The 25,270-nt window shown below is 36.8% G+C and overlaps 1 protein-coding gene across 6 annotated transcripts in view; it reads left to right on the top strand.

The window, feature by feature from the left end:
- The window catches only part of STX17 (syntaxin 17), a 67,919-nt gene extending 43,086 nt beyond the window's left edge, over nucleotides 1–24,833 (top strand). For all 6 annotated transcript variants that reach the window (XM_003820634.6, XM_014346208.4, XM_008974075.5 and 3 more), the window contains exons 4-8: nucleotides 1,364–1,589; nucleotides 10,231–10,346; nucleotides 10,419–10,469; nucleotides 17,963–18,049; nucleotides 18,744–24,833. In XM_003820634.6, coding sequence (XP_003820682.1) covers nucleotides 1,364–1,589; nucleotides 10,231–10,346; nucleotides 10,419–10,469; nucleotides 17,963–18,049; nucleotides 18,744–18,983 — 720 coding nt within the window. In that variant the 3' untranslated portion in view covers nucleotides 18,984–24,833. The remainder of the gene's footprint in view (nucleotides 1–1,363; nucleotides 1,590–10,230; nucleotides 10,347–10,418; nucleotides 10,470–17,962; nucleotides 18,050–18,743) is intronic.
- Nucleotides 24,834–25,270: the final 437 nt, after the last annotated feature.

Genomic DNA, 25,270 nt, shown 5'->3' with positions numbered 1-25,270 from the left:
TTTAGGGGAAAATAGTTTAAAATATATGAATAGACATATAACTTTTCTTACTTTGATTATTTTTGCAAATTTGTTCTATTTAATCTTAAAGGGATTGTTTCTTTGTTTTCAAAGTATAGACCATTGAGAAAGAGGGAAAGCTCCCCAGTATATTTTATGAAGCTAGCACAACCTTAAACCTGTTAAAGCAAATTTAAACCTAGTAAAGATAGTATAAATACAAAAACTGTGTACATGCACACATGTATACACACACACACACACACACACCTATGTGCTAAAGTTTCAAATAAAATACTAGCAAATGAATTCAGCATTGTATTTAAAAATTATATATATTGGCTAGAAAGGCTTTATCCCAGGAATATAAAGATGACTCTACACTACAAAATCTGTACATAATTCATTATAGCAACATATTAGAGGTAAATTTATGACTAAGCCAGTAGGTATTTCTCAAAAAGAAGGAAAATCATTTGATAAAAATCTAACAACTTCATTCATAGGGAAGTGCAGAGTAAAGCAACAGTGAGATGACATGCAGGACTGGCAGCATGTGAAGAAATAGGCAGTCATACCTTGATGCTAGTGTGAAGTGTTACTGCTTTTTGGGAAAAAAACAACAATAGCTTCTGAAATAAAAATGCACATTATCATTTGAATATTCCTGTTTCTGGGAGTCTTTCCTACACAAAATAATATATTAATATTAGTGTATACTATAATGTTAATATATACTAATATAGTAAATTAGGACTTATATGCAGGGATATTTGTTTCATAGTTTGTAATAACTAAAAATTAGGAACAACATGAATGTTGATCACCGAAGGAGTGACTGAGTAAATTATTCTACACTTACACCGTGGAATATAGTGTAACCATTGAGCAGGAGGGATAATATTGTTGAGTATGGAATGGCAAATTATAGATTACTGTGTATAATGTAATCCATTTTTTTAATAAAAAGGGAGAAGCCTTATATATGTTAAATGTGTGCATGAGCCGTGAGAAATGTGTGGGAGTATTGGGTTAAGAGGGGGTTGGATAGGTGAAGTGAGAATATCATTTTTATTTCATATGCTTCTGTAGTGTTTGATTTATTGTGAAGAGCATTTATCTTTGTATAACCACATTTAATGAAGGAAAAATGCTAAATAAATTCAAAGTATGAGCGTGTGGGTTCCAAAGATGCTGCATTTGGCCAGCCAGAGACATGGAAAATGTAAAAGTATTATGCTACACCTTCTATTGTGGAGATATTTGTTATAATTTCCATCCACAACTATTATAACATTACTTCTGAAAAGAAAGATATTTTATACTAAGAAATGGTGGCATTAATGATTTTTTTCTTTTATAGCAACTCCGATCCAATATCCGAGAAATTGAGAAACTTTGTTTGAAAGTCCGAAAGGATGACCTAGTACTTCTGAAAAGAATGATAGATCCTGTTAAAGAAGAAGCATCAGCAGCAACAGCAGAATTTCTCCAACTCCATTTGGAATCTGTAGAAGAACTTAAGAAGCAATTTAATGATGAAGAAACTTTGCTACAGCCTCCTTTGACCAGATCTATGACTGTTGGTGGTAATGTATTGTACTAAGTCTTATTCTCAGTCACAGTAGTGCAGTTAATTAAAGATCACCTCCTTGAGTAGATACTGAATTATCTATAGGTCTTCAAAGACCATTCACTATCCCAATATGCTGAATCCTTGGACCCTGATCAGTGTTCCTGGAAATGTGTACCCTGGATATTTTGCAGAATAAAAAATTTGAGGCTATGCTTATGGAGTGGGACTTCAGGGAAAGTTCCCGTTTGTCTATTTATTGAAGAGAAATTTAAATATGTTTCCTAAGGATAATGTCATTCTTGTCTGCAAAGTACTCTTTACTCCTTTCCAGGTGCAGGGGTGACCTCTTCAGGCATGCTTTTTTTTCTTAAGCATTCTGATTTTCTGAGGGGATGTTAGATCTATCTTTCAGCCAAGTTCTCTGAATAACTGACAACATTAAGTAATCTACAATGGGAGTTAAGCCATCATCTTCTGTGAAGTGATACTCTAAGAAACAGCCCTGTGAAATTTGTCATTACATCTCTTCTAAGGATGTAATTGATAATTGCTGATCACATTATAATAATGTCTTTAATTCTGAAAATATTCTTGGCTTAATACATAGTAGTACTTCAAAGTAGTTCGTCTTTTTTTTTTTTTTAATCTTTTGGGTATTCAATGGAATAACTGATAAGGTTTTCCTACTTAAATTGTTTACTAGAAAGCTTAGAGCCAAAATTTTTAGCCACCAAAAGTCAGATTTTTAAACCTATCCTAGCTTTGTTTTATAACTACTGCCCTTGTTTTCTTTTTTTCTTTTAGTGTCTCTCTTTTGTTAGTAACTTGTCTCATCTCGTTATATTTTATAAATTATTCTAAGCTACCTTTAATCCTTACAGAAAAGGTGGTGGAGTATAAGTAAGTTACAAATTAGAATAGAATCTTAGAGATGTTACAAAAAGTGGGCGAAGAGCATGAACAGACACTTCTCAAAAGAAGACATTTATGCAGCCAAAAAACACATGAAAAAATGCTCACCATCACTGGCCATCAGAGAAATGCAAATCAAAACCACAATGAGATACCATCTCACACCAGTTAGAATGGCAATCATTAAAAAGTCAGGAAACAACAGGTGCTGGAGAGGTTGTGGAGAAATAGGAACACTTTTACACTGTTGGTGGGACTGTAAACTAGTTCAACCATTGTGGAAGACAGTGTGGCGATTCCTCAAGGATCTAGAACTAGAAATATCATTTGACCCAGCCATCCCATTACTGGGTATATACCCAAAGGACTATAAATCATGCTGCTATAAAGACACATGCACACGTATGTTTATTGTGGCACTATTCACAATAGCAAAGACTTGGAACCAACCCAAATGTCCAACAATGATCGACTGGATTAAGAAAATGTGGCACATAAACACCATGGAATACTATGCAGCCATAAAAAATGATGAGTTCATGTCCTTTGTAGGGACATGGATGAAATTGGAAATCATCATTCTCAGTAAACTATCGCAAGGACAAAAAACCAAACACCGCATGTTCTCACTCTTAGGTGGGAATTGAACAATGAGAACACATGGACACAGGAAGGGGAACATCACACTTGGGACTGTTGTGGGGTGGGGGGAGGGGGGAGGGATAGCATTAGGAGATATACCTAATGCTAAATGACGAGTTAATGGGTGCAGCACACCAGCATGGCACGTGTATACATATGTAACTAACCTGCACATTGTGCACATGTACCCTAAAACTTAAAATATAATAACAATAAAATAAAAATAAGAATAAAAATTAAAAAAAGAAATGTTACATCTGCCCATTTTTTCTTTTTTTATTTACTCAGGGCACTCCTGCATCACTATCTCCAAAGCCAGATTATTTTTAATTTTATATTTTCAGTGCTAATGATCCAGTAATTTATAGAGAGATTAAAAAAAGCTTTTGGAAGAAACATTTAGGCCACTAGTCAGAGTTTCTGGGTAATCTTGCTTTTGTTGTAGCCTTAGTACCTAGCACAATGCTTGGCACATAATGGACCTAAATGTTTTATAAACATAAATACATAAATATCTTTTTAGAGACAATTTTGTAATTTCACATGCGCTGTAATCACCTCACTCTGTGGATAACCAGTACTGTAAATGTTTTTGAGAGAAGGAGATGCTAGCACTCAATCCTTGGTTGAAAAGTATTTGGGAAGAATGCTTTTTGATAGTTTGTAATTACCGTTTCATTATTCTGTTCATCTATAGTTATTGCTGCCATATTGGTGAGGTTGAAGGCTGTTTTTATCACTTAGTGCAAACTGATGCTTTATGTGCACATGTGGAGTAACTGGGTTTTATAGTTCCATGTGATTAAGGGCTCATCTTATGTACCCAGACATTGTGATAGTTGTGATGGTAATAATAACTGTGAAGATAACCTGGATTTTCTGGAAAGAGTAACTAACATCAATCTCTTTGCTACTTAGCTTTGAATTGCCTATCTCTAGCAATTCCCCTATCAAACAAAAATTTGGAGTTCTATCTGAGAGTTTTCTCACAGTATTTTAATATCCTAATACTTGCTTTAATTTGCATTTTATTATTGCATTATTTATGTTACTACCAGTAGAACTGTTGGGGATCAACAACTTTGGGCTTATATGTCATCACAGAAATTGGGTGATTATTATTAATAGGAAAAAGCAGTTTACCCAGTTTGCTGGCGATTAACTTTCTCCATAGGAAGCTGATTGGTATATAAAAAAAAAGTTCGGCAGATTTTGAAGAAGTATGTGCATAAAGGAAATGAAAAAATTGGAGCAAAGCCAGAGAATGAGGGAGAAGAAATAGCAGGTGAAATTGACTTCCCAATTCTCTTGTTTCTCAAACTTCTCAATTCACCAAATGGGCTATTAAAGACCTAATTACTAGGAGAAAACTAAAAAATTAAATCTCTATAACTAGTATTGATTTGGTTGAGACAGTCATTCTATTAATAAAATCAATACCTAGGTTATACCTAAAATAGTGTATAGAATTTCAAATTCAATAGTCTGCTTGTCATAGTGTGCTTTCACTATTAATCCACTGCCAACATAAAGCAATTAAAAAACTACTGTCTCACCAAGTGCCTGAGTATTTTGCCAAGTGTGAGAGTTTCTGCTATATTGCCTCAAGTCCAGAAATATTATTAATAAATAAGAGAATGGAAAAGGAAATGAATAATGAAAGGAAAGCAAGTAACTAATTTACGTAAGACTTTAATAGTGGGGTAGGAATTGAGTTTGCTCCATATTTGGTCTTCTTCTAGGTGTAGACTGTTTTTGTCATTCTACATGTTTTTATTCTATGCTCTCCAGTTTTTCCTTATTTTTGCTTTAGATACTTATTATAGTAGCAAGAGCCTATATGGAAAATCTGTTTTATTGCATAGAAGTTAAGTGCCTTAAAATACTTTTTACTTTACAAATTCAATCTGATTCTAAATAAATTGGTTGGAAACATCAGCAGAGATTCAGAAGCAATGTTGCCACATTTCCATGAGTAAGATCAAAAATACAAAAATAGTTTTTCATTTACAGATAGAAATAACAAGTAGAATAGGATGTTTTATATTCTCTGGAGAATGAAAGAAGCTTATTAAGTTTAGGGAGAAGCTGTGATGATTTTGCTGTTTCTTTTGTCCAGATTCCGAGAGTTCCTAAAGCAAATCTTCTCTGCCAATCTTCTTGATCTGAGAAACTCCCTTCTGTCTCACTTGTGTGTCTGGTTTCATTTTTAGCATATTGCTTTCCACCAAGTGAAGTGAGGAGCCTCCAAATCTGATTTGTATTTAGAAAGGTGATTCAAGTCATACAGAGTGAATCAGTGCTTCTCTCCATTTTTGTCTTTCTTTACTCTCAGGACACACACTTCAGTAACACAAAAGGAACAGAATCTTATTACATTTTAAACAAATATTCACAAAAGAAAAGAATATAATCTTAAAACTGCTGGGAACTTCAGACCAGCGTATTGAATTTGATGAAATTTAGATTTTTATCACAGGTATATACATGTACTGAACAGTTTTATGAAACATGTAGGTGGTTTGTATTATATGATTCAGAAGATGTATTTTCTATTGGTTTTAATTTTTTTTTAAGTCTTCATTTGCAGCTAAGTTAAGCCATGCTTAGAAGTAATTTTATTTTGATAGATAGGCTTATGTAGATGATCAGTAAATTAATTTCACTATTTTTAAACTATCAGACCTGGAAAACATTTCAGCAATGCTTTTGAATTAATTTAGATTTATAATAAAACTTTTTCTTATGTGGTGAAGGTTAGTGGAAATTTTTTATATACTATAATTCTTGGTAAAATCATTGCTGTTCATAAAGTATGGAGAAAGAGGGAGAGAATACTTGGATATATATAAAAGGGAAAAGTCTTATGTTATTTCGTTTATTTCTCACTTCAACTAAACCAACAATAAGGTTTTAAAACCAATCCTGGGGTTTAAAAAACAGTGGTGAGTGATAGGTCCTATGTTCTACTTGCCCTTTATGCTTCTGGTTTGTGTGTGGGTGGGAGTACCTGAGATGATTATGTTACATGAAACAGTTGCAATTTTTTACTTCTGTAGGCAGATCTAAAGTTCTTCAGCTTTCTTTCCTGAAACTATAATCTATCTCAGCGTTTTGCCTTATCATGTCCATAGCAGTTCGTAAAAGTTCAAAGGATCATCACTGAGGCAGTGATTTTAAATGCAAGCTGGAATAAATGAATTATGGAAGTTGTAGAAATGAAAAGATTTGCTTTAATTGATAGTCATGACTTGAATTGATTAGCGAGGTTTAGAGTTTTAAGTTTACATCAGGGTTTTTTATGGAAGAGCACAGACCTCTTTGTTCTAAGACTCTGTTTGAACTAAGATGCATACGTAGTTTGGTTTCAAGTGAGACGTAAATGACTTAAACATTTTTATTCTTTACTGAGGGAAATGTTTTATGTTTGTTTAAAATGTCAAACATTTCCCACACATTTTTTTTTTAGATTAAGTATTAATATATAATAATCTGTCCTAATTTCATTGCATACCCTCGCAAACTTCATTTGAATCCTCTTTAATAGTACATAAATTAGGGCTTTAAAAAATATTTTGAGTGGTGATGGTTATAAAGTTATCCTTTATATTTGATCTGTTAATAATAATGAAGTTATAATTATTCATAATAATGTTAAAGAAGTGTAAATACCTGGAAATATTAAGTAGAAGAAAGGTCATAGAGTAATTCATTTATCTTGGTTGATGTGAAAATGAGAGTGTCTTTATGGCAATAATGTAAAGCATAGAGTAACTATTTTAAGCATTTGTAAAAATCATTTAGAGCTTTTAAAATATTGGCTATTTGCCATACTGTTTTAATGTAAAACTTACTCTGTATCGCCTGCCTTTGCTCTTCCTTTAAGTTAAATAAATATATTCAGATAAGATTAAAAACATTCTCAGTCCTGATAAATCTACAAATTACTTTTTAGTCCATTGACTATGGCCTTCCTAAACAATTGAAACATTTTTCCTAGAGAGGTAAAGCATTCATAGGCTTTAAAGGTAAAATAGTAATGCAGTTTTATAAAATACTATTTCAGTTATAGGTTTGGCTGAAAGGGGCATTGAGAGAACATGAACTTAGAGTTATAATTGCTTACTTTTAGGAGTAGATCAGATGCCACATGTCATCATGGCATTTCTCTGCTTATAACCCTTCAACAGCTCTCTTTGGTGTGCCAGATAAAGTCCAAAGTCTTTAACTGGTCTGCAAGGCCCCTCCTGACCATCTGTAGGCTTATACTTGTAACTTGTCTTTTACTTCTTGCTTTGTACCATCAAACCGCTGATTTACATAGCTATATTGTTTATTCCTTGAGGGCCTTTGTCCATACTGGTTTTTCTACCTAGAATATGTATTCCTCTCTTCTTTGCCTAGTAACCTCAAGTTTTCTAGAAAGGCTTCCCTTGAGTTGCATACCATATCAAACTGGATCAGATGCCACCCACAGCTCGGAAGTCTCATAAAATACTTATGTATATATTTCTGATTCTAGATAGATACCAATGCAGTTTCCTATTGTTTTATAATTTCTTTTTGTATGTCTGGCTCTTCTAAAATACAAATTCCTTGAGAGAATGTACTCTGTGTTGATTACTTTTTATCTCTGGCACCCTAACACAATACTCAGTGGGTGCTCAGAAAATGTAAGTGGTAGGTGTTTTGAGCTTGAAGTGAAGGGGAGATAGTAGAACTTCAGATCTTTTGTTTCCATTTCTACTGTAACTGTCCTACAGCAGATCACCGTCATGTTACACTGGATATATTGGAAAGCCTTCAGACTGTTTTTTTGTTTTTGTTTTTGTGTTATTGTTTTTTTTTTTTTTTGAGACAGAGTCTCGCTCTGTTGCCCAGGCTGGAGTCAGTGGAGTGATCTTGGCTCACTGCAACCTCTGCCTCCCAGGTTCTAGTAATTCTCCTGCTTCAGCCTCCTGAGTAGCTGGGATTACAGGTGCGTGCCACCATGCCGGCTAATTTTTTGTGTTTTAGTAGAGATGGGGTTTCGCTGTGTTGCCCAGGCTGGTCTCGAACTCCTGAGCTCAGGTGGTTTTTTTACTCTCTAATTTTGTCACCTTCCAACTGCATCCTTAATGTGTTTCTTACATGGTGGCTATAGTTTTCTCTGTAAATCTAAAATCTGATTATGGCACTTTTCCAGTAGTCTCCAACTATTTTTTATAGTAACATATTGATCTTTTGTGAAAAGCAAAACTGTTTAACATAGTTTACAAATGCCATGAATAATCTCAAAGTAGATTTCCAGCCTTAGACTTTGCTTTTCTCCTCACCACAGTCAGCTATACTGAACATTTTTCAGTCCCTAAGCGTATGCACATACTGTTCTCTCTGACCTGAATACTCTTTGCTTCTCCTTCCACCCCTGCACCAGTTCACCTGTGTAGTAATTTCTGTTCATCCTCAGGCTTCAGCTTCAGAGCCTTCTCTGACCACTCTCCCTTCCACAAGTCTAGGTTAAATACCTCTTATCTGTGCCCATGTAGCACTCTATACTTACCAGTATTACAGTTCTTATTAGACTATACTGACTAAACTTGACTATTAATATGTCTGTATCACGCATTTTATGGTAAGATCTGTTAATAATAGCAGCAGCAGTAACTAATTTATTGAGCACTTGTACTTTATATATAACCCAGGTACTGTGCAAAGTAAATATCACCTTATTTTACAAATGAGAAAAACCAGCCAAAGAGAGGAAATACCCAAGGCAAACAGTTTATAAATAGCCAAATCAGAATTCTAACCCAAGTCTTTCTGACTAGGCCCAGGCTCCTAACCACTACACTATGTTGCCTCTTCCGAACTGTTTTTATGGTTTGCCATTGTGTCTGCAGCACCTCAGCACACTGATCAGTAGGTAGTGGGCATTTAATAAATGTCAACTCAATGAATGAATGATTGGTAAAACCAATATGAGGAAATAAAGACTTGAAGGTAGATTTTAAAGTATGAATTAATTCATCATCATAGCGGTGTTTAATGAGGAAAGTCCTACCGGGTTGACAACTTTTTAAAACTCAAAAGAAGTAGAAGCAATGGAGGCATGGGCCAGAAGATTGACTCTGAGGAGAAGAGTAGTGACAAAAAAGACACATATGGTAATGTTTGGTGACAATCTTATTATTACCAATAGTGACTGATTATCATTAATAAAAATATATTACTTCCCTGCTTTCAACACCTTCTGTATCTGGTATTTACATTGAAATAGCCAAATAGAAGTTTAAGGATGAAAAATATTAAACCTATTTATATAGGTACGTCTCCTTGGAACATTGGCCAAGTAGAATAGTTTTCTTTTGGTGCTTCTTCCACATTTAGCCCTAGTTATTCAGATTGGATAGACAGTATTTGTAGCCATTTTTTAGATGACTGTGTAGATTAAAAAAATATGTGTGTAAGCTTGGTGTCATGGCTTACGCCTGTAATTCTAGCATTTTGGGAAGCTGAGACAGGAGGATCAGTTGAGGCCGGGAGTTCAAGACCAGCCTGGGCAACATAGCAAGACTGTGTGTCAATTAAAAACAAAAAAAAATTTTTAGAAAAAAAAATGTGTTAACTAATCTGGGGAACAAGCTACCCTATGGATAAATCTTTTTTTTTTTTTTTTTTTGAGACAGGATCTTGCTCTGTCACCTAGGCTGGAGTGCAGCGGCGTGATCACTGCTCACTGCAACCTCGACCTCCCAGGCTGAAGTGATCCCCCCACCTCAGCCTCCCAAGTAGCTGGGACTACAGGTGTGTGCCACTACACCTGGCTAACTTTTTAATTTCTTTGTAGAGACGAGGTCTCACTCTGTTGCCCAGATGGGTCTTGAACTCCTGGGCCCAGGCAGTCCTCCCGCCTCAGCCTGCCAAAGTGCTGAGATTATAGGTGTGAGCCACTGCACCCAGCCAAACAATTCTATTTTTGTAGAATAATCAATTTCCTTTTAGCCTAAATTTAATTAGACACCATTTAACGTGGCATTTGTTTTATGAAATCAATTTATGCTATCTCTTTTCTAACAAAGCAAATAAACTCTAAACATGGGGTTATTATGTTCATCCAGGAGCATTTCATACTACTGAAGCTGAAGCTAGTTCTCAGAGTTTGACTCAGATATATGCCTTACCTGAAATTCCTCAAGATCAAAATGCTGCAGAATCGTGGGAAACCTTAGAAGCGGTATGTTAAAAAATATTTTCTTTTTGGTAGTTGTGAGGCATAAAAGTAACTTCCTCTCCCTTTCTTTTAAAGGACTTAATTGAACTTAGCCAACTGGTCACTGACTTCTCTCTCCTAGTGAATGTAAGTATATAACTGTTTTGGATGCAGAATTGTTGGATTATTAGAATGAGAAGCTTTTATAATCACTAGGCTTTTAATTAGAATTTTAATAGAACTTACAATTTTTAAGACTGGTATTAAGCCATAGATAGAAGTTTAACTGTTCTCAAATTCCAGATTAATTCAAGAAACTTTTATTAAGCACTTGTTATATACAAGCACTGTGTTAGATGCTTAACATTGAGAGTGTGGTCAGGTTGGATATAGAAATAAATGAAGCCCATTGTCTGCCTTTGAAGACTCTTGGTTTTTGTGGGTTTTTTTTTTTTTTTTGAGACGGAGTCTCACTCTGTCGCCCAGGCTGGAATGCAGTGGCACAGTCTTGGCTCACTGCAACCTCTGCCTCCCAGATTCAAGCAATTTGCCTGCCTCAGCCTCCTGAGTAGCTGGGATTACAGGCACGTGCCACCATGCCCAGCTAGTTTTTGTATTTTTAGTGAAGACGGGGTTTCACCATGTTGGTCAGGCTGGTCTCAAACTCCTGACCTCATGATCCACCCGCCTCAGCCTCCCAAAGTTCTGGGATTACAGGCATGAACCAGCACGCCCTGCCGCCTTTGAGCATTCTACAGTGAGTGGAGATAGGCCTGGACCCCAGAAACTGAGCTTTCAAGCGTGATGGCTAAATGCAAAAGCAAGAATGAAGAGAGGTATTATCAGCTCCAAGGAAAAGCATTTAATTCCAAAGGAAGGAGGCAGGAGTCATAAGGTAGAAGCATTTAGGATAGCTTCACACAGGTAGACAGTATTTGTATGAGCCTTGAAAAATGAGTAAATATCCACAGGCGGAAGTTATGGAGTATATTTGAGAAGCTGAACAAAGACATGGAGTAGAGAAGTGTATGGCCTGTTCCAGATTGACAAGTACTGCAGTATAACCAAAGCATAAGGTACCATGGGCAAGCAAGGAGGGTGAGGGCCAGATTGTGATGGCTTTGAATGCCATGCTGAAGAATTTGAACTTTACTTTGTGGGCATTAGAAAGCCTAATACTGATTCTTGAGCAGGTTAGAGTCATGCAATTCAGTCTGTGCTTCAGAAAGATCACTGTTGGCTTTGTGAATAATGGCCTAAGAGAGGAGGAGGTCATGGAAAGGAAGACTGGTTAGGAATCAATTGCAAGAGTTCACCTGGAGCAATGGCAATACCAGTGTAAAGGTAAAGGACAGCTGAGAGATATTTCTGGGGGACTTAGCAGAAATTGGAGGAAGATGGAGTCAAAGATAAGGAACATTGTCTTTATTCTGCATAATTGGGTGTCAGTGATACTGTTAACATGGATTAGGAAGCACAAAGTCAATTTGGTGGGAAAGATAGATTTTCCACCATTTTTCTAAATTGTTCTTTTTGTCTTTCTCAGGAGTTATGGGAAGGTAGGATGTATGAATACGTGTGTATGTGTATTTATGTATGTGTGTCCACACAGGCATACCTGTTTCTGCTTGCAGTTCTGTCTAGGTTTAGTTCTTTGTTTCTGATCTAACCATGATTTTGGGGTTATCTTTGAGTTATGGTTTCCCTGAGATCTAATTTTAAATGAGAAGTTCCTAGATCACACAATCAGAATTGGAATGAGAAAGGACCCAAGAGGCCAACTAATCTAATCCCTCTACTCTTGCCCCAATTTCTAAAATAAATGGTCTTTTAGCCTCTTTTGGAACAATTACAGCACAAGGATATTGATACTTAAACTATTGCATTTGGAGGGTCTAACTCTTAGAAGGGTTAGAGTTAAAAGTGTCTGCCCTATAATAACTTCTTTTTGGCATTTTTGGCCTCTAAAGCTACATACTGAACAAATTTTGCCTTCTTTCCATATGAAAGTCTTTCAAGGTTTTGAAACCATCATCTTTCCTCACTCTATCCCACCCCACCATATTTTCTTCTCTTCAGAACCCTTGCTTCTTTTGCATTCCTTCTACAATATAATTTCTAGGCTTCTCAATACTGGCTTCTTACTATGCTTATGTTCCATATTCTGAATATTTTCTTGAAATGTGTTACCTAAAATTGAATGCAGTAAATTGTTTGAATTGCTTCTGGATGCCTCTAAGTTAGAAGAAGCAAAATATTTGAAGTTTCTGGATTAGGTATCTGTACAATATTAATATACTCGCAAACAGAAGGAAATAATAGAACAAGAATCCCAAAATATCTGTTGTTTCAGAATCAACATTTATTCAACTATTGTAAACTAATAATCTCTGAATCCAGTGCAGTTTGTAAAACCTATACATGTATGGTTACACAAATATATACACTTGCCAAAAGTCATTGGTCTGTACACATAAAATGTGTTTTAATGTATGTAAATTATACCTCAATAAAGCTGATTTTAAAAAACAAACTACACATGTACAAAGTTCTTACTCAATACAAACACATTTCTTTTCTACTGGGATAGGCACATAAAGGAAATATTAAAGGTTTGTGACCATAAGATAGTTACATGTTTGATTATGTTATGTAAGCAGCTCATAACCTCTAATCTAAGGGAGATTTGTGTAGGAAAACTCTGGCTGTAGCCACAGCTCTATACAAATGTCCTGTTTGTAATAATCTGTTTAAGTACATGAGACAGAATGCTAATAAGCAAAAGCTGAAAGGAGAACCCCTGATTATTATTCCCAGGGTGACTAAGTTCTCATGACCACATGGCCAAGGATTCACAGAAGCTCTATTTAGGCACAGAATGACCTGGGAACATAACCAGAGTGACCACATCCTCTCATTATCATCACATGGACATGATAGCGTCTAGACAAATTAACCATGTATTTAAGGAACACTTTCTATCTGCGTAGCACTGTGCTAAGCTTAATGAGGAATAGAAAAAAGCATTTAAAAAAACTTACAAGATAGTAGTAGTGGTTGCACAATATTGTGAAGTTACTTATTGCCACTAAATTGTACACTTCAAAATGGTTAAAATGGTAAATTTATGTTATATTTATTTTACCACTATAAAAAGAACTTACAAAGCCATTGACAGATCAAGGTATAGTACAATAAATGTTAATAAATTAATATCTACTAGGTACCCTGCTCTATTTTTCTTCGGCCTTTGTTGTTCAAGTGCCCTCTTCTCTTCCTATAACTTTGTAACTAGCCCTATTTCTAGTCAAGGAGAATTTAAAGAACCCTGGGCCAGTAGTTCAGTAACAACTCACCCTTGCTGCTAGTCTGTTTTGACTTCTGCCTTTTGCCTTATTCCCTGTCATTTTTGTAATCCAGTTTTACTCTGGAAACATAAAAACTGGTTGCAATGGATTAGATCAGATTCCTTCATTTATTACCTATGTGACCTTCAGGATGTTATTTGACAACAGTGAGCTTTATAACACTGATGGGAGGACTAAATGAGGTAATGTGTATTATTAAGTACTTCCCATTCTCTTCCCTTCCACTGACCCCAACTGCATTCCCACTTTTGTCCTTCCTTTATTTTCATTCCTTGTTTGGCTCCTTGCAAAAATTCTACTTTTTCCACCACTATTATCCTTAGGCATTTTAGTACTGGAATTCCTTCAGTCCCTTTCCAACTGCTGAATCCTCTGTTAGCAACATCCTACTTATCTACTCTGCTTATTGCTTACTCGAGGCCAATATAATCACTTATTTTGCCTATATATCATAGTATTTATAAGTTTGTTTCTGGGCCTTTTTGTGTATATGATTGCATATGATTAAGGAGTATATAGAATATATCATAGGAGTTTAGAACCAGAATAGCTCAATGTGAACAGGATTGGTCAAGATCTAAGATTAGAACTTGGCCTTGAAGGCTGGCTGGAATTTAGAGAGGAATAAATGGAAGTACCTGGAGTTTTGGTATTACCCTCTTAAATAAACTCATAGCTTTCCAAGAACCTTAAACTTTACAACTACTATCAGAACTCTCTATGGAAGACCACTGTTAATGATATAAATGGATTTGGGGGTTAATTTTTGAATGTATTATTATTGCTTGACATAGAGGATGCTAGGCCTACAAGTGTCCCCAACAGGCATTCAAGAACAAAACAATTCATTGATTTTGAATTTATATTCCCAAATTGCATTCTGCTTGACAAATATAATAAATCACAGTTTATACAGAAACTTAGGTACTCCTATAGCTGTTCGTCAAGATTTGTTATGTTCAGGCCAATAGGGGGACTTAATTCAATGTTCTTTAAAATGAAATCTGTAGACATGTTCTTAGAGTCATTTGAGAATTTTCTTTTTCTGTAAAAGGAGGTCAGTATATTACTCTAGCTTGAGAAACACTGCAGTGTAATGAGCTAAACACTTAAATATGGTTTAGCTCATTGTTAAAGGAATGCTGAGAACATATATGGGGTGCCAAACTATAAAATGGCAGGTATGGAATTTGAAGATTGTCAAATGTGGGAGGCCTAAGCAGATGAAAATAAACATGAGCAAATCAGAAGCAAAACCTCAGGGGAGATTGATAGATAGAGGTTAGGAGGCTCCTGCACCACCATTAATGTTTAGAGCTTGATTTCACAGGCTGGGGCAGGGTTGTATATGTATCTTTTGGTCCCACAAAAAGAGCCAAGGACATAGTGGACAGGTAGTGACCCAATTCAGCTCTGTATGGAGTCTGGTTTGGCATTCTGCTGATGGTAATTGACAACTCTGTGACAATAGTTTGCTGCCTAACTGTAACCTTTGTGGGGGTCAGTGAGTCCTCCTTACTCAAGAAGCAGAATTTGAAGATATGGGCAAAGTTTGAAGTTGCAAACCAAGCAAAATACGGACAAGAGAAAGGCAGACGTGCACAATCGAGGGGTGATTATTGATCCCAGGATAGGGGCTGTCTGCCCTCTGCCTTATTCCTACACCCCAGCCCCATATCTTAGCATGCTTTCTGATGGCATGAATAAATACTTATAGATGTGGGCTACTCCCCAGGGTGGGATGGGCCTCATCAAATGCTGGTGATTGCAATGATGGGGAACTTTGTAGTTCAAATAATTACTGATCTCAGGATTGGTTTTTTGCCTGTGGTTGCTTCTTCAGTTATTCCAAATGATTTTTATGAAAAAATATTTAAATTATTTTAAAATTTTGCTTTAATTTTTAAAAAGTCATAGAAGTACAATATCCAACCCTTTTTAAAGGAAGGAACATTAGAAAGTATTTCCCTGAGGCTTTACGATTACACTTGGGGTATAGAAATGGCAATAATCCTGGCAGGCTCCTCCCTCTTGCTGGAATTATTTTGGGGCTGAAGGAAGGGAGACACTGACTATTTTTCCTCTTCCTTTCAACTCATCAACATATGACGGCTGATGATAGAGTTTTAAGCCTGTGATTTATCTGCTAGTATAGACTGTTTCAGGCAAGAGTGGAAAGTGTTGGGGGTGTCCTAAATAGAAACAATGATAGGGTGTCAGAAATCTAGACAAGTTGTATATTATTAGTGCTGGAACTTTTTCTTCTATGGGTCAGAAAAAGAAAGCTGACTTAAATAAGTTTTGCTATTGAGGAAAATAAAAATTGAATGATTGAATGAATGCTAAAAGATACCTGAAGTTTTAGTGTCCTAGAATTTTCAAGCACCGAAAGAAAAAGTTAAATATATTTTTTGATAGAAAGATGAGAGTTAACACTTCCTTGGGGAAATTAGGATAAATTTTTCTATTTTTCCCCCCTCACACTTTGCAAACACATTTTATCCCCACTTCAACTCTATGAAGGTATAAGTATCATTATTCTTACTTGATAAATGAGAACACCAACACCTAGAGAGCTTGAGTAATTTGTCTAAGAGCACATAGTGGCATTTGCTGAGATTTGAACACAGATTATCTGACTAAAGGTGGTGCCCTTGATCTGAGCACATATAATAGTGATTCTTAAAGTGTGAGAATTGTGGACTGGCAGCATCAGCATCACCTGGGAGCTTACTAGCTCAGGCTTCATCCCAGGCCTACTGGATCAGAAACTCCGGGGATTAGGCCTAGCAATCTGTGTTTTAAGAAGCCTCCAGGTGGAAGACTGAGAACCATTGTTAAAGTTGTCTCTCACAGAGACATTCAAAGGAAAACTGATAAGGGACTTTCTTAGGCATTGTGTTAGAGATGTCAAGATAGTGGTGGAGAATATTGGAATGAAGGGATACCACAATGGCGAAGATAGACATATTTTGTGTATGAGAAGGGAAGTAATATCAGTAATGCTAAGAGGAAACAAACATGGGAAAAAAGTAGCTGTGTGGTTTGGGCTTCATGTTTTCAAATGAAATAATGGTTGGAATTAGAAAAGTGTTATATGTATCTGCCTCAATATAAATGATTAGGCCAATTATATAAGGGCAATCAAACACTTCAGGATTAAAGTTGAATTATTTCACCCTCATTGCAGGTGGCATCTATCTAGGATCAAAGAGAGATTCTCTTTTTTCTGCACATTGAAAAACAAAACCAAAATAGTCTGTAAACTGTGATGGTTGATTATATGTTGGCTTATACATTTGTTGTTTATACATTTGTGATAGTTGGTTTATACATTTGCTAAATTTCATCATACTATACCATTAAAAGCAGTACTTATTATATGTAAATTCTATCTAACTAAAGTTGAATTAAAAATGGGAATGTGTTCCTACAGCAAGTAATGAGTTCGTGTCACTGGAGGTATCTGAGCAGAGGTTCAGTAACCACTTGTCAGGAATGTCAGGGCTTTGCACATCAGAGAGGAGATTGACCTGATGACCTCAACATTCCTTCTACCCAGAGATTCCATGAGTCACAGTTGCTGTTGTGCCAGCACAGGTGTTGCCATTTTATGTAGAATGCTTTATTAATATATTTGATCTGAAACATTTTAAACTGTCATGATTTTAAAATGTATTAAGATATACAGGTGTAAAGCATAGAACAGCGATTTCACTCACTGTTCCCTACTGCATATTACAAATGGAAAGATCTCATAATAGATCAAACCGTATTGTAGTCTTGTTCCTGAAACATAACAATTTGTATTTATTGGACCAAGGGCATTTTACTCCTAAGGTAAATGTGCCTGATTTAAACTGAATCCTCAAAGAAGGTAAGTTAGGGAGGTATTTTGGGGTTTGATTTTGTTGTGTGTTTTTTTCCATCAAACCCAACATGACATGTAAATGCTTATTTGGATTTTTTTTTTCTGGAAAGTAGATTCATTTGGAGAATAATATGTTTGTATGTTTGAGTGAATTTTAGCGTGAGATGCTTTTTGCTGTAAAGTTGCCACCCTTTTATTACCTAATAATTAAGACCCCCCCCTTTTTTTTATGAAAGTTAATTTGTCCTTTCGACATGGCTTATCAGATGCTATTAATGAACCACTATTAAGACGGCAAGGCTGCAGTACCCAGGGCCCTGATTACAGGAATTAAAATAGTGTGTGTTGGCTCCCTGCTGCTCCCCAGCAGGACCGCTCACTCATAATTCCTTTGCATCTAGTCTCAGCAGGAGAAGATTGACAGCATTGCAGACCATGTCAACAGTGCTGCTGTGAATGTTGAAGAGGGAACCAAAAACTTAGGGAAGGTAAGATTCTGCTCCTGCTGACAAATCAATGGTACTCTGGCTCCCAGGAATCTCTAGTATTAACCCAATTGATCTGCTCTCTTCAATGTTGAGGGAACCAGCAATTAAGGAAATAAGGAAGAAATGACACATAGGTAGTGCAAGAAATCAATGTTGTAATTTTCTACTCTAAGATTCATTCTATCAGGAGAGGAATTTCTTCAAAGAGAGAATAAACTGTAGTTCTGCTGTAAGGCATTTGGTGTTACCAGGAAATATTTGCAGAGGGTAAAAGTGTAAGTATGTGACAGCACACATGGAGTGGGACCATCTATTTTCCATAGGATGTTGCTTTTAACCCCAGGCACACAGCACTGAATAATCTCTGTGCAACATAAAAGCTTTGGGGGAAATCTGTGGCTGCCGAAACAGTTTAAATAAGCCAGCTAGATAGTTAGTGAATTGATTGTTTTGCAAGTAAAATCAATTTGTAGCAGTCCACTCTTTGTAGCTCAGCTCTCTAAGTTCTGAGATCTGGAGCAATTGCAGTACCTGTGGAATACTTTCTTTTCCCCCCTACAAGTACAGTCTCTAAGGTTAATTATGTACCAAGAGTTAAAGAGGCATTGCCAGGAGTAATGAGAGGAAAACGCACATCACCACAGGCAGATATTCTCAACTCAGTTTCTAAATTGAATTTTTTTTTCTTTTACAGGCTGCAAAATACAAGCTGGCAGCTCTGCCTGTGGCAGGTGCACTCATCGGAGGAATGGTAGGGGGTCCTATTGGCCTCCTTGCAGGCTTCAAAGTGGCAGGAATTGCAGCTGCACTTGGTGGTGGGGTGTTGGGCTTCACAGGTGGAAAATTGATACAAAGAAAGAAACAGAAAATGATGGAGAAGCTCACTTCCAGCTGTCCAGATCTTCCCAGCCAAACTGACAAGAAATGCAGTTAAAAACCAAACTTCAGTATTATTGGTGCCAACATGTCTATCCTGAGAACCTTTGCTGCTGTTGGACACTCCGTCACGTTTTGGAACACAAGTATATCAAGATAGTGGCTACTGATGTTCAAGTGGGATTGAAGTGTGATAAATGGATATATTTTGTTGTTTGCTGGGGTGTTCATGGAGATGTTAAGAGATTGAGGCCCTGGGCTGAGGGTATATAATGTATGTCAGGTAAAGTTTGAAGACTGCCAAGGAGCAGATTTTCTCCCTGGAAATGTGAAAACTGAACCTATAACTCTGATAAGGACTTGAGATGTGTAGAAACGTTGGGTTATGGAAGACTAGTTTCTTCCATAACCCTGAATTGGAGACCTTAATGCTAAGTGTAGATTATTGAGGTTTGTTAGCGAGGAAAAGAATAAGAGTTCAGAAGCCTTTGTTACCAGATAGCGAAATCAGGGCCTAGTGAGGAGCACAGGTGGACTACATAATGGAGTCCATTGGCGAACCCTATTGCAATTTGGTCCAACTATATCTTCTGGTGAAGGAAATTAATGATGTAAGAAAATGCAAGAGGCTCAACTTCTCTTCCAAAAATCTTCTGGCTTCTGAACTCTTCCTCTGCCTCTCTTTAAATAAATAACACAGAATTTCAAGTGGTAGGAGACTTATTAAGCCAGTCACCAAGCTTGGTCTGTCAGCCTGTCTCCTAACACCTCAAAGATCTTGTGCCCTGTGCCGTCCCTCCCTTGTAATTATGAAAAGTTCTTTGGTTTCTGGGGTGAATTCTACCCATGTATAATGAGGAATTCTCTCATAACCTTTTTTGTCTTGTCTGTCATCTCTGTTCATCCCTTCCTATAACCTCTAGGTAAAAAGAAAAGAAAAAAAGAAATTTCCAGATATTTTCAACATTGTTAGAGTTTGGGCTAAAATGAGCAAGGAGAAAAAAACCACCAAGAACATTTCCTGGTTCCGGTTTTGAGGGGTGATATATCTGCCAGATAGGGGGTATCTGACCCAGTCTTCTGTTCAGCTGGTCTCTGGGGGGAGCTGAGAACTCGCTTGCTACCTCACATCCTTTTCCCCAGACTTTTTATCTCCTCTGCATCCCTTTGCTTTCTATAGCTGGTGTTTCTTCCCCAAAATGGCGTTCCCATGCTTACCTTTCTCACATTCTAGACAATGATGGACAAAGACCCATGCAAGACTCAGACTCGGGGAAGGGTGTGGTGCTAATCTCAACACCTGACATTCACAGCAAGCATGGTCCAGCCCAACCGCATGTCTATCTCAAACTGCAGAAAGGCTTTAATATTGGAAAAAAAGAATTCAAGACTACAGGCAGCTCCCCTCTGTACCCCAACTCATTTAAAATAGGAGGAATCACTTTTTGCCTTACTTAACGCTTTTTTCTGAGCACAGGGATGGGCACCTGCACCCCAGAAGGTGTGAGCTCTCTGCCAGGAGCTAAGGTTCATTAGGGGATTGGATGGTTTATCACTTCTTTCTTTCTGAGTTTACTTTTAGTAACTTTTATTGATGGCTACCTTTCATGTCCCTGTCTAAAGAGACTTTCTCTTTCATACGTCTTAAATCTCATCAATGAAATCCAGTGAAACAGCACCATTTCTTAGTATCATTAAATAACTAGAAAGTATCAAGTATTGCTCTCTGCTGCTTTATATCATTAACATATTAATAATACCAAGAAGGAAATACTTTGAATAAGTGTCAGATTCTGATCCAGTATTGGACACCTGTGATATTGGACACCTGTGAGGCTGGGATAATTACTTTTGAATTACACCTCTTCTCTAGTTTCTGGACCTTGCTCTGTCCCTTTAACACAAGGTGGTCAAACCTGAATGAGGATCAGAACTCACCCAGGCACTTACTAAAGCAAGATTCCTAAACCTCAGTTCCAGGGGTAATTCTGACATCACCCATCCAGCATAGTCAGCTGAAATTATAAATCTAAGATACAGTTACATCAAGATTCTGCTGTGTCATTTAATTCTGAAACTCCCAGTATTCTACCCTTCTTCATCACTGCATATTACCCCACTCTTCCATCCCAAATTGGCTGTCCTTTCAGCCCACCAACTTAGTGGCAGCACTAGGGATTCATTATAAGGTAAGTCTGGTTTACATAAAGACCTGAAGGAGGCCTGTATTTGAAGCTCACACTTTGTATTGATATCTCTCATTTTTACTGAGCCAGTGTGGAATACCACTGTATGTACTCATATAAGCCCTTGACTTTTACTGCTCATCAGGATTGGAATATTACTCTAGCAGTCTTCACACACAGGCAAGTTACAGTCCTTTTAAAAAGTATCTCATTTCCCTATAATGGAACCTAATAGCCAACTTTTTCATAGAAATTGCTAGAAGAGTTTGAGCAACTATAAATGATAAAGTGTTTATAAGCATAGTCAGTGTGACACAGAAACCAATCTTAAAATTGAATTTAATGTTTTATCATATCAGATTAAATATTTTCTCCAATTCATGTCTTATTTTTACTGCAACAAGTTAGAAAGTGGGAACACTTTGATTAATGTCTTAAAATTTGTGGGCCCTCATTTGGATAAAGGCAGCAATCCTAAGGACTTTTTTTTTTTTTTTAACATAATCTGAGAATTTCTCTGTAGAGCAGAGATTTTCAAACCTTTTGGCTGTAACCCACAGTAAAAAACGCATTTATATCAAACCTTAGAATATGCTTAATGAACAATACTTACCATTCTGATGCTTTTTATTGTTTCAGTTTTTAAAATATGCCAGTTGCAACGCACTAAATTGATATCTACCAATGGGTTGCAACCCTTAGCTTGAAAAAAACACCCTCACAGAGGAACTGGTATTTCTTGAATACTTTCTGTTTGCCAGGCACTTCACCAGGCATTTTACAAGTAAGGAAACTGGGCCTCAGAGAAAATAATTTGCGGAGGTTTACTCAACTACAAAGGGGTGAAGCCAGGAATGTTAACTAGGTCTGTTGAGCTACAAAAACTTTTATGTCTCTCAGACTATACAGCCTCTATACAAAATTGAGATGGGGGTCGGGGGCAGGGGCTCATGCCTGCAATCCCAGCACTTTGGGAGGCAGAGGCCAGAGGATCACTTGAGCCCAGGAGTTTGAGATCAGCCTGGGCAACATAGTGAGACTCTGTCTGTATGAAAAAAATTAAGAATTAGCTGGGTGTGGCATAGTACACACCTGTGGTCCCAGCTACATGGGAAGCTGAAGTGGGAGGATCACTTGAACTCAGGAGCAGCCTTGGTGACAGAACAAGACCCTCTCTCAAAAAAATATAAAAAAAAAGGGGGGTTATCCATTCTGCTTTACCAAACAGGCTTTGAAATGACACATTCCATTCATTTGCATCTTTTTAAAAAACTTCTGATTCCTTACTAAGTGTCCAGCAGCCTCAGAGTTTTTAATGATAGCTGATGCAGACATAAACAGTGCTCAATTTGGCCCTTAAACTATAAAATCAAGAAAGAGTATTTCAATCCCATCCACCTGCCTGCAAGACTTCTTAATGTTCACTGGTTATAACCATTGTTTAAACAGTGCTTTTTGTGTAATTTAAAAATAAACTTTAATGCTTTTTAAAACAAATTTATCATAATTCATAGATCAAATGATTATCCTTTAAAATGATACCCTTGGGAAATCATGTACTTACTGTAGTGATGCTAGTATTAATATTACTTAGACCAATTTTGAAACTGTTCTTTCAGAATTGCCTCCAAAGACATTTTGCAGATCATCCCAGAAAAGGGGGTATGATGGTGCTGTGTAGAACTGACCAGAGTTCCTGGAGGATTTTGAGGTTATACTGAAACTGAGTGCTGTACAGGGAGAATTGCATGAGTCCAGAAACCTCCTTCTGTGGGCTGCCTGCCTTCCTGCCCTCCCTTAAGTGCTCTAAGATTTTTGTACAGGAGTAAGAATCAAATACTGGTAACATCAATCACAAGAAGTTGAGGAAACCTGTAATATAGCTAGATAATATAGAATGTTTGTCTTCCATTAGAGTGCAGAAACCAAACCATGCTTAGTGTTAACCTTAAATATGAAAGGTGTTTCTCAGGGTCCCCTTTGTCCTTCGTTGCTGCCATATGAAATCTTACAAGGAAGGATGAGGAAAAGCCTGGGGGGAAGTTCTCCTCGGAAATGAGGTGGTTTTTTTTGTTATTAAGTAGAACGTGGCTGTGGTTCACAGGTACTTAACGAATGTTAGATGATGTTCTTAAGTAATCAGAGGCCTAATAAAAGGCAGGGGAGTTTCTCTTCTAGCCTAAATTAATATTAAAAGTTCAGGGGTATTTTTTGTTTTTAAATTAATACTTTATTGTTTTTAACAGGTGGTTCTCACAATTTACATTCATTCATTTGATGCCCTTTTACAAAGAAACTTCTTAGGTATTATAAACCATCAATGTAAAGGATCCACATGGTATGTATCCACATTGCTACTCTCAAATAGAAATGGGAGATAAGAAATACATCTGTGCAATATTAAATTGAAAAACCCATAAAAAGTGTCAAAGGCAAATAATTTGCTCTAGATCACAAAACTAGTTAGCACAAGAGCTAGGATTATAACCAGGGTCTAGAAAAAAAATCCTGAAGGTAATTTAACTGAGTGTTATGCCATATCAAGTTACCTGCTAAGGCTCATGGTCTTTCAGACTAGCTTCAACATTCCAAATCAGGCAGTAGCTACAATGGAAAGGTAATTGGACGGGGAATCCTGAGATCAGAGTCCTAGTTTGGCTTTGTCTCTTGTAGCAAGATTTTTTAAATCAGGGGCAGCTGTCTTCTCCCATCCCAGCCATGAATCTTTCAACCTTAGTGGTCACCAACTTGACTCCATTCCTTATATCAAGCCTTGTCCTGTCAATTCTCCCTTAAATGTTAGTTGCATCCATTTCTAAATATATCCATGGCCATCACTCTAGTAAAAAGACTATTACCTCACACCCCGCACTTGATCTTCCCCCAACTTTAAGTGGCTCAGTTCCTCATATCACTGCCACAAGAATTAACAACCATGTCCATCTTTCATTTTTGTGCTGAAAGATTTTCAGTGGTTCCCACTGAATACCAAATAAAGTTCGAATCCCTTAGATTGGCATTCACAGCCTTCTACGTTCTGGCCCCAGCTTTATCTCTTGAAACTCACTACTCACCATCTGACAATGCCACTAAAAATCCACAAGAGTGATTTTAAGGTTTTTCTATGGTGAAGGTTCAAACTGGTAATAAACCATGTTTACATTTTTCTGGTCTAAAATAATTTCTATATTACTTTATAATAGTCAGCTGGGGGTTATTTAAGCTCTTGGACAAGCCTAAAACTTGTATGCTGAAGAAAATATTTTTTTCCACCAGAAGAAATTGCATTCAATTTCTTAACCTTCAAAACAATGTCAGTGTTGTCACCTGTGCATTTGATAGCCACAGCACAAGTATTCTTCAGGAGCATAAATCCTCCAGCCTTGAATGGACCATTGTCCAGCTCCTGTGAAAAACTTAATATTTGAGAAAGACATTCAATGGTACATGTTTTCTGTACACTTCACGAGTAGTTGAGATTTTCTTATATTAAGGTTAATCACTAAAAAGATGTTTACTTGGGTTTCGTTAACTAAACCCCCTAAAGATGTTTTCCATTTTATTGTTAAACACTTGGTGTTGGCAAGGGTCAGCACGAGAAAAGCCCAATGGCAAGAATTTCTGCAAATTCTGTAAAGCTTACTGAATTCATTTGTCATTTATTACGTTGCTGAGTGGTGCTTGAATAAGGAAACATGCAATAAATTTACTTATTTAACCAACATTTAACTGAAGGCCTGTGGTGTGTTGAGTGCTGGGGCCATACATAGAAAAATACTAGACCTATAGAATCTACCCCTGTAAACCATTCAGGCTAATGAATTCAGATACCTAAAGCAAGTAAATCACAGTAAAACCTGGTAACTGCCCTAAGAGAGGAATGAACAAAGTAATACGAGGGCACACAGAGTGGAGGGACCAAATTCTGCTTGGAAAAGAAGGGGCAGGCTTTGTGGAACATGTGGTGTTTGAGCCGTACCTAAAGAAGAATATGCCTGATTGAAGATGGAGTTATGGACAAAGGGCTCAAAACACAACATGGTGGGCTCACAGAAAACTAAGAAACCAAACGCACCTGAGTGATGAAGATGGTTGGATGGAAATACAGACTAGGATGTGATCTATTTAAAATTTAATACTTCTTTGTTTATAGGAATTG

This window comes from Pan paniscus, chromosome 11, assembly GCF_029289425.2.
Source record: "Pan paniscus chromosome 11, NHGRI_mPanPan1-v2.0_pri, whole genome shotgun sequence".
Taxonomy (NCBI): domain Eukaryota; kingdom Metazoa; phylum Chordata; class Mammalia; order Primates; family Hominidae; genus Pan; species Pan paniscus.
This window is presented reverse-complemented; position numbering and strand designations above follow the sequence as displayed.